General features: G+C 56.4%; 2 protein-coding genes and 2 non-coding genes across 4 annotated transcripts; 3 read left to right on the top strand and 1 right to left on the bottom strand.

The window, feature by feature from the left end:
- The first annotated feature begins 424 nt into the window (after window positions 1-424).
- Window positions 425-5,313, top strand: RPL13A (ribosomal protein L13a). The gene is made up of 8 exons (XM_066570006.1): window positions 425-484; window positions 708-780; window positions 1,172-1,237; window positions 1,781-1,882; window positions 2,582-2,667; window positions 3,638-3,697; window positions 4,321-4,443; window positions 5,205-5,313. The coding sequence occupies exons 1-8, from the start codon at window positions 470-472 to the stop codon at window positions 5,289-5,291; spliced, it is 612 nt and encodes a 203-aa protein (XP_066426103.1). The 5' UTR covers window positions 425-469; the 3' UTR covers window positions 5,292-5,313.
- On the top strand, window positions 858-936 carry LOC136569626 (small nucleolar RNA Z195/SNORD33/SNORD32 family). The gene has a single exon (XR_010785402.1). It is a non-coding gene; the product is annotated as a small nucleolar RNA Z195/SNORD33/SNORD32 family (small nucleolar RNA).
- On the top strand, window positions 2,727-2,798 carry LOC136569627 (small nucleolar RNA SNORD34). The gene has a single exon (XR_010785403.1). It is a non-coding gene; the product is annotated as a small nucleolar RNA SNORD34 (small nucleolar RNA).
- A 392-nt stretch (window positions 5,314-5,705) lies between the features above and the next one.
- On the bottom strand, window positions 5,706-10,697 carry DHDH (dihydrodiol dehydrogenase). The gene is made up of 8 exons (XM_066570009.1): window positions 10,473-10,697; window positions 9,659-9,770; window positions 8,984-9,147; window positions 8,183-8,444; window positions 7,183-7,307; window positions 6,347-6,497; window positions 5,894-5,975; window positions 5,706-5,742 (listed from the first exon to the last, which is right to left on the bottom strand). The coding sequence occupies exons 1-8, from the start codon at window positions 10,695-10,697 to the stop codon at window positions 5,706-5,708; spliced, it is 1,158 nt and encodes a 385-aa protein (XP_066426106.1).
- Window positions 10,698-11,558: the final 861 nt, after the last annotated feature.

The following is an 11,558-nucleotide window of genomic DNA, read 5'->3' as shown; positions in this document are numbered from 1 at the left end:
ATATAATTATAAATATAAATATAAAATGCGGCCGCTGGAGAGCCTGGAGTGAGGGACATGAGGGGACTGGGAGGGACTGGGGGACACTGGGATCATACTGGGATCGCACTGGGATCATATTGGGAGCAGTGGAATCACACTGGGGGCACTGGAGGGGCACTGGTTGGTACTGGGAGCACTGGGATCACACTGGGGGCATTGGAGGGACACTGGAGGGGCACTGGGATCACACTGGGAGCAGTGGGATCATACTGGGAGCTACTGGGGGTTACTGGGAGCCCTGGAAATCTCTAAGCACATGGATACTCCTCCCCCGGCACTCCGATTGGGTTTTCCCACCCATTCCCCCCTCTTTCCTCCCTCAATGGTTCCTCCTCCGCCTCCATTCCGTGACGCCACTTCCGCCCTCCCGCGGCGGAAGCGGCGCTCCCGCAGGGGGCGTGGTCTCTTTCTGAGGCGGGTGGCGGCCATGGCGGAGCCGCGGGTGCGGCCCGGGGGCCCCGGGAGGGCTCGGGGGGCTCCGGGAGCGGCCTGGGGGGCTCGGCGGGGCTCGGGGAGCGCGCGGGAAACCGCGAGGAGCGCGGGGAGCCGCGGGCGGGCGGCGGGAGGGGCGCAGGGCGCGGCCACGCGGTGCGGCCTGGGCCCGGTGCGGCGCGGCCTGGGCCCGGTGAGGGCCCGGCCTCACCCCGGGGCTCCCCCCGCCGCAGGTTCTGGTGATCGATGGGCGCGGGCACCTCCTGGGCCGGCTGGCGGCGATCGTGGCCAAGCAGGTGCTGCTGGGTGAGTGCGGGGCGGCGGCACCGGGGGAGTTACCGGGAACGGAACCGAGGGAATTACCGGCAATGGCACCGGGACCCCCGCGCCGTGATGAACCCTGTCGGCTGTCGAGTTTGGCGACCATGAGAGGCGCCTACATGCACTACCAGCTGAGCGCGGGGGGAAACCGAGGAAAACAGGGAAAAATGGTGAAAAACCGGGATTAACGGGGAAAGCCGGCATTAACGGGGGGTGGGTACAGGAATAAAGGGGGAAAACAGGGAATAAAGGGGAAAAAAAAGGTGAATAAAGGGGGGGGGAAACCGGGAAAAAGGGTGAAAAACCGGGACTAAAGGGGGGGAACCGGAGGAGATCTGGGATTAACGGGGGACCGGGGCCGGTGCGCTGTCCCCAGGCCGCCGCGTGGTCGTTGTTCGCTGCGAGGGCATCAACATCTCCGGGAACTTCTACCGGAACAAGCGTGAGTGCGGGGGCGGCCGGGTTTGGGGGGAGATCCCGGGGTTTGGGGACAATTCCAGCGGTTTTGGGTCACGGAGAAGTCTTGGGAAGGTTCCAGAAGGTCCCGCGTTCTCGGTGCACCCCCGGCCCCCCCGGTTTGGGGCGGTTTCACCCTTTTCCCTCATCCTGGCAATTCGTGAGTGCCATTTTTGAGGCATTCTGCCCTGTCTTTAACGAATTCTGCCCCATTTCTGAGGGATTTCCCCCCATTTTTAAAGGAATACTGCTCCAGTTCTGAGGGTTCTGCCCCAGTTCCGAAGGATTTTTGCCCCATTTTTAAAGAATTCTGCCCAATTTTTTGATGGATCCTTCTCCAGTTCTGAGGGATTCTGCCTCATTTTTAATGGGTTCTCCCCATTTTAGAGGAATTCTGCCCTATTTCTGTGGATTCTGCACCATTTTTTAACGTTTCTCACCGGGTTTTTGATCGTTTCTGCCCCTTTTCTAATGAATTTTACCCGATTTCTGCTGATTTTGCCCCATTTTCCGCCCCCCCTCCCCCCAGTGAAGTTCCTGGCCTTCCTGAGGAAGAGGATGAACACCAACCCCTCCCGGGGCCCCTTCCACTTCCGAGCCCCCAGCCGCATCTTCTGGCGCACGGTGCGAGGTGAGAGACCCCAAAATCCCCAAAAATCACCCCAAAATCCTCACACATTGACTGAGGTGAGCAGGGCCCCAAAAACTGCCCCAAAAACCCCAACCTCCCCCCCCAGCCGCATCTTCTGGTGCACGGTGCGAGGTGAGAGACCCCAAAATCCCCAAAAATCACCCCAAAATCCCCCCCCCAAAACCCTCTAAAATCCCTACACATGGTGCAAGGTGAGAGACACCCAAAAACCCCCAAATTCCCCCCAAAAACTGCCCCAAAATCCCCACACACAGCGCGAGGTGAGAGACCCCAAAATCCCCAAAAACTGCCCCAAAATCCCCACACACACTGTGAGGTGAGAGACCCCAAAATCCCCAAAAACTGCCCCAAAATCCACACGCGCAGTCTGGAGTGAGGAGAGCCCAAAAATTCCCCCAAAATCCCCAAAATTCTCCCCAGAATCCCCAAACCCTCAGATTGCCCTAAATCCCCGTTTTTCACCCCAAACCCAGATTTGCCCAAAATCCCCAATTTTCACCCCAAACCCCCCCCAGACTCAGATTTGCCCTAAATCCCCGTTTTTCACCCCAAACCCAGATTTGCCCAAAATCCCCGATTTTCACCCCAAACCCCCCCAGACTTGGATTTGCCCTAAATGCCCGTTTTTCACCCCAAACCCAGATTTGCCCTAAATCCCCGTTTTTCACCCCAATCCAGGCATGCTGCCCCACAAGACCAAGCGGGGCCAGGCGGCGCTGGAGCGGCTCAAGGTGTTCGATGGGATCCCCCCTCCCTACGACAAGGTGGGACCCAAAATCCCCCAGTTTCACCCCAAAATCCCTCCCCAAACTGCCCCAAATCCCGGTGTCGGTGATGTCACCTTTACCTACATTGTTTGACTCGAGCTGAGAAAAACCCAAATCCTGAGACACCAGGGACCCCACAGACCCCAGAAACATCTGCTAAAATCGCCCCAAAATCCTGAAATCTTCCCCAAAATCTGGTGAAAACCTTGAAATGCCATCAAATCTCCAAAATCACAGAAACCCCCTAAAGAAAACCTGATAAAATCGCAATTAAACCTTGTAATCCCCACCGAAATCCCATAGAAACCTTGAAATCCCATTGAACCATAACAATCTCATAAACTCCCTTAAAAAATCAGAGAGAATCCCCCTGAAATTTTGTAATCCACCCCAAAATCCCACAAAACTGTGAAATCTCGTAAAACCCCAGAAGTCCCCCAAGAAATTTGATAAAATCCCAGTGAAATCTTACAACCCCCACCAAAATCCCATAAAATCTCCTAAAATCCCATAAAACCTCCTAAAATCTCATGAAACCCCCTAAAATTCCATAAACTCTCTAAAATCTCTTTAACACCTTATAAAATCTGACAGACTCACTAAAACCTCGTAAAATTTCCTTAAAATTCTATGAACTCCCTAAAGCAGTGATAGAACACCCTAAAATCCCATAACCCCCACCCAAATCCCACAAACCCCTTAAAATCTCATAAAATCGCCCTAAAATCCCTCACCAAAATGGCATAAAACCCCTTAAAATCACATAAATCTCCTAAAAATCCCATAAAACCCCCCCAAGATCCCGTAACCCCACGAAAATCCCATAAAACCCCCTAAAATCCCATAAAAACCCCCTAAAATTCTATAGACCTGTGAAAATACCCTAAAACCCCCCACCAAAATCCCTTAAAACCTTTAAAAATCCCCCTGAGACCCCCCAAAAAGCCCCGAATTTGGGATTTTGCAGCGCAAGCGCATGGTGGTGCCGGCGGCGCTGAAGATCATCCGCCTGAAACCCACGCGGAAGGTGAGCCCGGTTTGGGGCAAATCCGGGGGGTTTGGGGACATTTCGGGGTTTTATGAGGGTTTTTTAGGGAGTTTATGGGATTTTAGGGGAATTTTAGGGAGATATTTGGGGGTTTATGTGGGACTCTGGGGGAATTCTTTGGGATTTTAGACAGATTTTAGGGAGTTCAGGAATTTTTTTTAATGAGATTTTTTTTTCGGGTGTTTATGGGATTTTGGGTTTTATGGGATTTTTGGGACTTTATGGGTTTGTTTTTTTTTCTGGGGGATCCAGCATTCAGGTGCTGTACAAGTCAGATTCGGGGCAGTTCTGTGGGATTTTGGGCTGATTTGGGAGGACTTTGGGGGTGGTTTTGGGTCTGGGATTTTGGGGATTTTGGGATGTGTTATTTTGGGGGGGTTTTGGGGTGTTTTTGGGCATTTCCTGAGCTCCCAGTGTCCCCAGTTTGCCGTGCTGGGCCGCCTGGCACACGAGGTGGATTTGGGGCAGTTCTGTGGGATTTGGGGCTGTTTTTTGGGGGTTTTGGGGGCAGTTTTTGGGTGTGGTTTTGGGTGTGTTTTGGGGGGTTTTTCGGGGTTTTTTGGGCTGTTTTGGGCTGTTTTCTGAGCTCCCAGTGTCCCCAGTTTGCCGTGCTGGGCCGCCTGGCACACGAGGTGGGCTGGAAGTACCGGGACGTCACCGAGGCCCTGGAGGAGAAGAGGAAGGAAAAGGCCAAGATCCGCTACAACAAGAAGAGGAAGATGATGGTGAGGAAAACGCGGGGAAAAACACCCCAAAATTGGGGGAAAACACCCCAAAATCGGGGAAAAAAAACAAAATCAGGGAAAAAACCCAAAATTGGGGTAAAAACCCCGGGATTTGGGTGTGGGACTTGAAAAAACTCATAGTGAGAAAAACGGGGTGGGAAAGACCTAAAACCAGGGAAAACCCCAAATTGTGGCCCTCTCAATGCCTGATTTCCCCTTTTTTCCCTGTTTTTTTTTTTTCCTTTTTCTCGATTTCCCTGGCTTTTCCCCCCTTTTTTTTTTTTTTTACATTTTCCCTCATTTTTCCATGGTTTTTTTCCTTTTTTTTCTCTCATTTTCTCCTGACTTCTTCCCCTTTTTCCTGCATTTTTTCCACGTTTTTCCTTTTTCCCTGATATTCCCTTTTTTCCCCACCTTTTTTCCTGTCCCCCACTCTTTTTTTCAACCTTTTTTTTTCCCCTGTTTTTTTTTTTTTTTTTTTCATTTTTTCCCCGTCTTTTTTTAATTTTTTTCCCCTGTCCCTTCCCTGATTTTCTTGGGGTTTTTTTTCCTGGTTTTTCCCCCATTTTTTCCTGGTTTTTTCCCCGGTTTTTCCCCCCATTTTTCCCCGTTTTTTTCCCCCATTTTTCCCCATGTTTTTCCCTGGTTTTTCCCCCACTTTTCCCTGTTTTTCCCCCGTTTTTTCCTGGGTTTCCCCCCATGTTTTTCCCCCATGTTTTTCTCCCCATTTTTCCCAATTTCCCCGTATTTCCCCCATCCAGAGCCTGCGGCGCCGGGCCGAGCGCAGCGCGGAGAAGAAAGCGGCGCCGTTCACGGCAGTGCTGCGGCAGCACGGGCTGCTGCTCTAATAAACCGGGCAAACTGGGCAAACTGGGGCTGTGTCTGTGTGACTGGGACAGACTGGGATGGACTGGGACAGACTGGGGCTGTGTCTGTGTGACTGGGACAGACTGGGATGGACTGGGGCAAACTGGGGCTGTGTCTGTGTGACTGGGACAGACTGGGATGGACTGGGGCAAACTGGGGCTGTGTCTGTGTGACTGGGACAGACTGGGATGGACTGGGGCAAACTGGGGCTGTGTCTGTGTGACTGGGGCAAACTGGGGCTGTGTCTGTGTGACTGGGACAAACTGGGGCCGTGTCTGTGTGACTGGGCAAACTGGGAGCATCTGGGAGGGACTGGGCCCCGTTTTGGGGAGGTTTCAGAGCTTTTATTGAGCCACGGGCAGGCGACACCGGAGCTGCTCTGGTCACTCCAGCGGTCACTCAGGAGGGTCAGTGGTCACTCCGGGGCTCACTTGGGAGGGTCAGCAGTCACTCCTGTGGTCACTCTGGGTCAGTGGTCACTCCCGCGGTCACTCCCGTGGTCACTCCCGTGGTCACTCTGGGTCAGTGGTCACTCCCGTGGTCACTCCTGTGGTCACTCGGGGCGGCTGCGGCCCCTTTGTCCCCCAGCTGCTGCCGGGCCTGGTCCAGCAGCTGCGCGATGGCCTCGCTCTCGGCCAGCGGCATCTCGGGGCTCTGGGTCAGCCCTGGGCAGGGGGACCCCAAAACGGGGGGTTTTAACCCAAAAACGGGCGATTTTACCCCAAAACGGGGGGTGCCACCCCAAAATCGGGGGGGGGGGGGGTTCGCCCCAAATACTGGGGCTTTTCTCCAAAAACGGGGAGGTTTTACCCCAAATCTCATGAGTTTTACCCCAAATCCCAGGATTTTTACCCAAAACCTGTGTTTTTTCCCAGGGTTTTTCCCCAAATCCCAGGGTTTCCCCCACCAAATCCCAGATATTTCCCCCCAAACCCCATTTTTCCCCAAATCCCGGCTTTTTTCCCCCAGATCCCATTTTTCCCCCCCCAAACCCCATTTTTTTCCCAAAATCGCAGTTTTTCACCCCAAATCTCACCCCGCAGCAGGCACTCCCGCACGTGCTGGGCCTCGTAGCGCAGCCCCGCGCTGTGGGGGAAGTTGGGGGGCTCGGCCGTGGGGGGCAGCGGGAAACGCTCCCGGCGCCCCCCCCAGAGCAGCTCCGTGGGGCAGTTCATGTGGGTCGGGAGCTGTGGGGCAGCGAAACGGGGGGGATCGGACCCAAAAACACCCGAAATGCACCCAAAAAACCCTGAAAACCCCCATGTGGCCCCCCCAGAGCAGCTCCGTGGGGCAGTTCATGTGGGTCGGGAGCTATGGGGGCAGCGAAACAGGGGGTCAGACCCAAAAACACCTGAAATACACCCAAAAAACCCTGAGAACACCCAAAAAATGAATCCCGGACTCAAAAAGCCCCCCAAGAAACCCAAAAAACTCTGAAAACCCAAAAAAAAGCAACCCCAGAGCCAAAAACACCCAAAATCCACCCCAAAAAAAAACCTGAACACACACAAAAAATGAACCCTGGCCCAAAAACCCCCAGGAAACACCAAAAACACCCAAAATTAACCCTGGCCCCAAAATACCCCGAAAACCCCCATAAAAACCCCGAAAAAAAGCCAAAAATGAACCCCAACCCCCCAAAAAACCGAAAAAACCCCAAAAATTCCAAAACGACCCCAAAACGCCGAAAACCCGGGGGGGTTAACCCCAAAACCGGGGGATTCCTCCCCAAAGACGTTGGGGTTTTGCCCCAAACCCTGGGTATTTCACCCCAAATCCCGGCGTTTTAATCCAAATCGCGCTGTTTTCCCCCAACCCCCGGGTTTTGGGGTCCCCCCCGGTTTTGGGGTGAAATCCCGGGGTTTTGGTCACCTCGGCCCAGCCGCGCGGCCCCCCCAGCGCCGCCCCCCCCGGCAGCTCCGCGGCCATGGAGAAAACGAGCGAGGCCAGGCCCCGCCCGGGGAACGAGAGCGACAGCGACACCGACTCGTCCACGCCTGGAAAATGGGGCGAAAAACGGGGAAAACGGGCAAAAATCATGGGGGAAAAACGGGGGAAAATGGGGGAGAAAATGGGGAAAATTATGGGGGGAAATAACGGGGAAAATGGGAAAAAATAATGGGGGGAAATGGGGAATAATAATGGGGTGAAATTGGGGGGAAATGGGCAAAAATAATGGGGGGAAATAACGGGGGGAAAATGGGGAAAATAATGGGGGGAAATAACGGGGAAATGGGCAAAAATAATGGGGGGAAATAACGGGGGAAAACCGGGGAAATAATGGGGGGAAATAACGGGGGGAGAATGGGGGAAAACGGGCAGAAATAATGGGGAGAAATATGGGGGGAAATGGAGGAAAATAATGGGGGAAATGGGTGAAAAGGAGACAAATCGGACAAGGATGGGAAGAAAAGTGGGAAAATGGGGAAGAGAGATCCCAGTGCCCCCCAGTGCCCCCCAGTGCCCCCCAGTTCCCCGTTCCCAGTCCCTCCCAGTCCCTCCCAGTCCATTCCAGTCCATTCCAGTCCATCCCAGTCCCTCCCAGTATAACCCAGTCCCTCCCAGTCCATCCCAGTCCATCCCAGTCCCTCCCAGTATAACCCAGTCCCTCCAAGTATAACCCAGTCCCTCCCAGTCCATCCCAGTCTCTCCCAGTCCCTCCCAGTCCCTCCCAGTATATCCCAGTCCCTCCCAGTCCCTCCCAGTCCCTCCCAGTATATCCCAGTCCCTCCCAGTCTCTCCCAGTCCCTCCGAGTCCCTCCCAGTCCATCCCAGTCCCTCCCAGTCCATCCCAGTATAACCCAGTCCCTCCCAGTCCCTCCCAGTCTCTCCCAGTCCCTCCCAGTCCCTCCCAGTATATCCCAGTCCGTACCGGTGGGGTGCAGCACGCCGTGGGCTCTAATTTGGGGAGGGGGCTGCCCCTCTGCCCCCCCCAGCATGGCCAGGGCCATTTGGACCCCGTAGCCCCCCAGGTCCAGCAGGGCCCCCCCGCCCAGGCCGGGGTCTCGGAGCCTCGGGACCCCCCTCAGGTCGAATCCGAGCTCCCCCCGCAGCACCAGGGGGGACCCCAGGCAGCCCCCCCGGGCCAGGGAGAGCAGGCGGCGCCAGGCGGGGAAAAAACGGGTCCAGAAACCCTAAAAACGGGAAAAAACGGGGGAAAACGTAAAAAAAAACGGGAAAAAATGGGTACAGAAACACTGGAAATTATAAAAAATGGGGAAAATGGGAAAAAACGGGTCCAGGAACCCTGGAAATGGGAAAAAACTGGGAAAAAACAGGTACAGAAAGCATGGAAACTGGAAAAAACAAGCAAAACGGGTATGGAAACCATGGAAGGAAACAAACTGGAGATACTGGGGATACTGGGAGGGACTGGGAGAGAGACTGGGGTTACTGGGGCACTGGGAACAGAACCCTGAGGATACTGGGGATACTGTGAGGGGTTACTGGTTATACTGGGAGGGGTCACTGGTTATACTGGCGGCACTGGGAGGGGTCACTGGTTATACTGGGGATACTGGGAGGGGTCACTGGTTATACTGGCGGCACTGGGAGGGGTCACTGGTTATACTGGCGGCACTGGGAGGGGTCACTGGTTATACTGGGGGCACTGGGAGGGGTCACTGGTTATACTGGGGGCACAGGGAGGGGTCCCTGGCCCCACCGGCCCCACCTCCATCAGGAACACGCCTTTGTCCCTGGCCGTCCCCGCGAGCTGCGCCACCTGGCGGGCGCCGAGCGCCATCGGCTTCTCCATCAGCACCGCGCGGCCCCGGCGCAGGAAGAGCAGCCCGGCGGGCAGGTGGGCGGGGTTCACCACGCCCACGTACACAACATCTGATGGGGAACCCCAAAAAAACCCCTGAGTGACCCCAAAAAAAACCCGACCCCAAAAAACCCCGAATTCCCCCCAAAAAACCCATAAAAACATCATAAATCCGCATCAAACCCCATAGAACAGCGGCCCCGTGGGCAGGTGAGCGGGGTTCACCACGCCCACGTACACCACGTCTAATGGGGAACCCCAAAAAACCGCCTGAGTGACCCCAAAAAAACCCCGACCCCAAAAAAACCCGAATTCCCCCCCAAAAAAACCCCAAAAACACATAAAACCCTCAAAAATCCCATAACCCCCTCCCAAAAAAAACCCAAAAACCAAAAAATCCCATAAAGCCTCACATTTGTGGGGACACCCCAAAACCCGCCTCAGGGAACCCCCAAACAAACCCGACCCCAATAAAACACCAAAAAAAAACCAAGTTTCCCCCCAAACAAACCCCATAAAACCCCAGAAAAACCCCAAAAAACCCAAAATCCCCCCCAAAATCCCCCAAACCCGGGGTCTCACCCACGCCGGGGTCCTGGGCCAGCTCCTCGTAGGATCCGTAGGCCCGGGGCACCCCAAAACGCTGCGCGAAGCCCCGGGCGCGCCCCAAATCCCGCGCGGCCACCGCCGCCACCTGCGGGGACACGGAGGGGGCGCTCCAGAATCCGGGGGGGACCCCAAAATCACCGGGGAAAACCCAAAATCCCGGGAAAACCCCAAAATCCCCGGGGAAACCCCAAAATCCCGGGGAAAACCCCAAAATCCACGGGGAAACCCCAAAATCCCCAAAGAAACCCCAAAATCCCGGGGGTTTTTGGGGGCACGCCCAGGTTTTGGGGGTCCCGGGGGTTTTGGGGACACGCCCTGGTTTAGGGACACGCCCAGGATTTTCGGGGTCACGCCCAGATTTTGGGGCTCCCGGGGATTTTGGGGACCCGCCCAGGTTTGGGGACACGCCTAGGATTTTTGGGGTCCCGGGGGTTTTAGGGGTCCCGGGGGTTTTGGGGACATTCCCAGGTGTTTGGGGGTCCTGGGGGGATTTTGGGGTTCCCCTGGTAATTTTGCGGTTCCCCGGCATTTGGGGGGTTTTGGGGGGATTTTGGGGTGATTTCGGGGGTTTTTGGGGGTGATTTCGGGGGTTTTTGGGGGTTTTTGGGGGGTCACCGTGTGCTCCTCGGGGGGCAGGGTCTGCAGGGCCAGCACGAAGTCGTGGCTGATGGCCCCGGGGCGGTTTTGTGGGATCGTTTTGGGGGATATTTTGGGGGTTTTGGGGCTCCGCGGGATCGGGGGTTTTTGGGGTGATTTTGGGGTGATTTTGGGGGTTTTTGGGGCTCACCGTGTGCTCCTCGGGGGGCAGGGTCTGCAGGGCCAGCACGAAGTCGTGGCTGATGGCCCCGGCCGAGCAGATGCCCCAGCGGGTGGGGCCGGGCCGGGACCGGGGGCGCTCCGGGCCGGGGCACGGCGGCGGCGGCTCCTGGTCCCGGTTCCGGTCCAGATCCGGGTTCCGGTCCTTATCCGCGTCCCGGTTCCGCTCCTGGTCCCGCTCCTGGTCCCGATCCATGCCTTGGTCCCGATCCCGATCCTGATCCAGATCCGTGTCCTGATGCCGGTCCCGGTCCCAATCCCGACTCCAAACCCGGTCCCGGTCCCAACCCTAATCCCGATCCCGGCCCGGTTCTTATCCCGGTTCCCGACCCCGGTCCCGGTTCCTGTCCCTGTCCCGGTTCTTGTCCTGGTCCGGTCCCGGTCCCTGTCCTGATTCTGATCCCAGTCCCGGTCCCGGTCCGGTCCGGTCCGGTCCCAACTCCAATCCCGATCCCAGCCCGGTTCCTGTCCCGGTCCCGGTCCTGGTTCCTGACCCCAATCCCGGTTCGGTCCCGGTTCGGTCCCGGTTCCTGACCCCAGTCCCGGTTCCTGTCCCGGTTCTTGTCCCAGTTCGGTTCCTGACCCCAATCCCGGTTCCTGTCCCGGTTCCTGTCCCGGTTCGGTCCCGGGCCCGTCCCGCACCTGCCGGGGCCCCGCCCGCCCCTCCCCCCACCGTGGGAAGCTCCGCGCGCCCCTCCCCCCACCCACGGACGAGGGGGGAGGGGCGGGAACCCCAAAAACGGGGGAGGGGGGAGGGGCGGGGTGGGCAGGAGCTGCCCCGAGACCCCCGGGGGGAACCGGGGATTTGGGGAAATTTGGGGGGATTTGGGAAAATTTGGGGATTTGGCGGATTTCGGGGGATTTTTGGGGATTTTTGGGGATTTTGGGGATTTGGGGGGATTTTTTAGGATTTTGAGGGTCCCCAAATTTCGGGGATTTCGGGGATTTGGGGGCTCCGGGGATTTCGGGGGAATTTTGGAGATTTCGAGGGTCCCTGGATTTCGGGGATTTGGGGATTTCGGGGGGATTTTGGTGATTTTGAAGATTTCGAGGATTT

The sequence above is a fragment of the Molothrus aeneus genome, unplaced genomic scaffold (genome assembly GCF_037042795.1).
Source record: "Molothrus aeneus isolate 106 unplaced genomic scaffold, BPBGC_Maene_1.0 scaffold_166, whole genome shotgun sequence".
NCBI lineage: Eukaryota > Metazoa > Chordata > Aves > Passeriformes > Icteridae > Molothrus > Molothrus aeneus.
The sequence above is the reverse complement of the archived record's forward strand: the minus strand, read 5'-3'. Positions and strand labels throughout refer to the sequence as shown.

Coding starts and splice junctions, on each gene's coding strand:
- DHDH (XM_066570009.1), bottom strand. CDS start 10,697: ATGGATCGGGACCAGGAGCGGGACCAGGAGCGGAACCGGGACGCGGAT. Junction 9,771..10,472: donor TGCCCCCCGAGGAGCACACG/GTGAGCCCCAAA, acceptor GTGTCCCCGCAG/GTGGCGGCGGTGGCCGCGCG. Junction 7,308..8,182: donor CGGCGTGCTGCACCCCACCG/GTACGGACTGGG, acceptor CCCATTTTCCAG/GCGTGGACGAGTCGGTGTCG.
- RPL13A (XM_066570006.1), top strand. Junction 1,238..1,780: donor GAACTTCTACCGGAACAAGC/GTGAGTGCGGGG, acceptor CCCTCCCCCCAG/TGAAGTTCCTGGCCTTCCTG. Junction 4,444..5,204: donor ACAAGAAGAGGAAGATGATG/GTGAGGAAAACG, acceptor TCCCCCATCCAG/AGCCTGCGGCGCCGGGCCGA.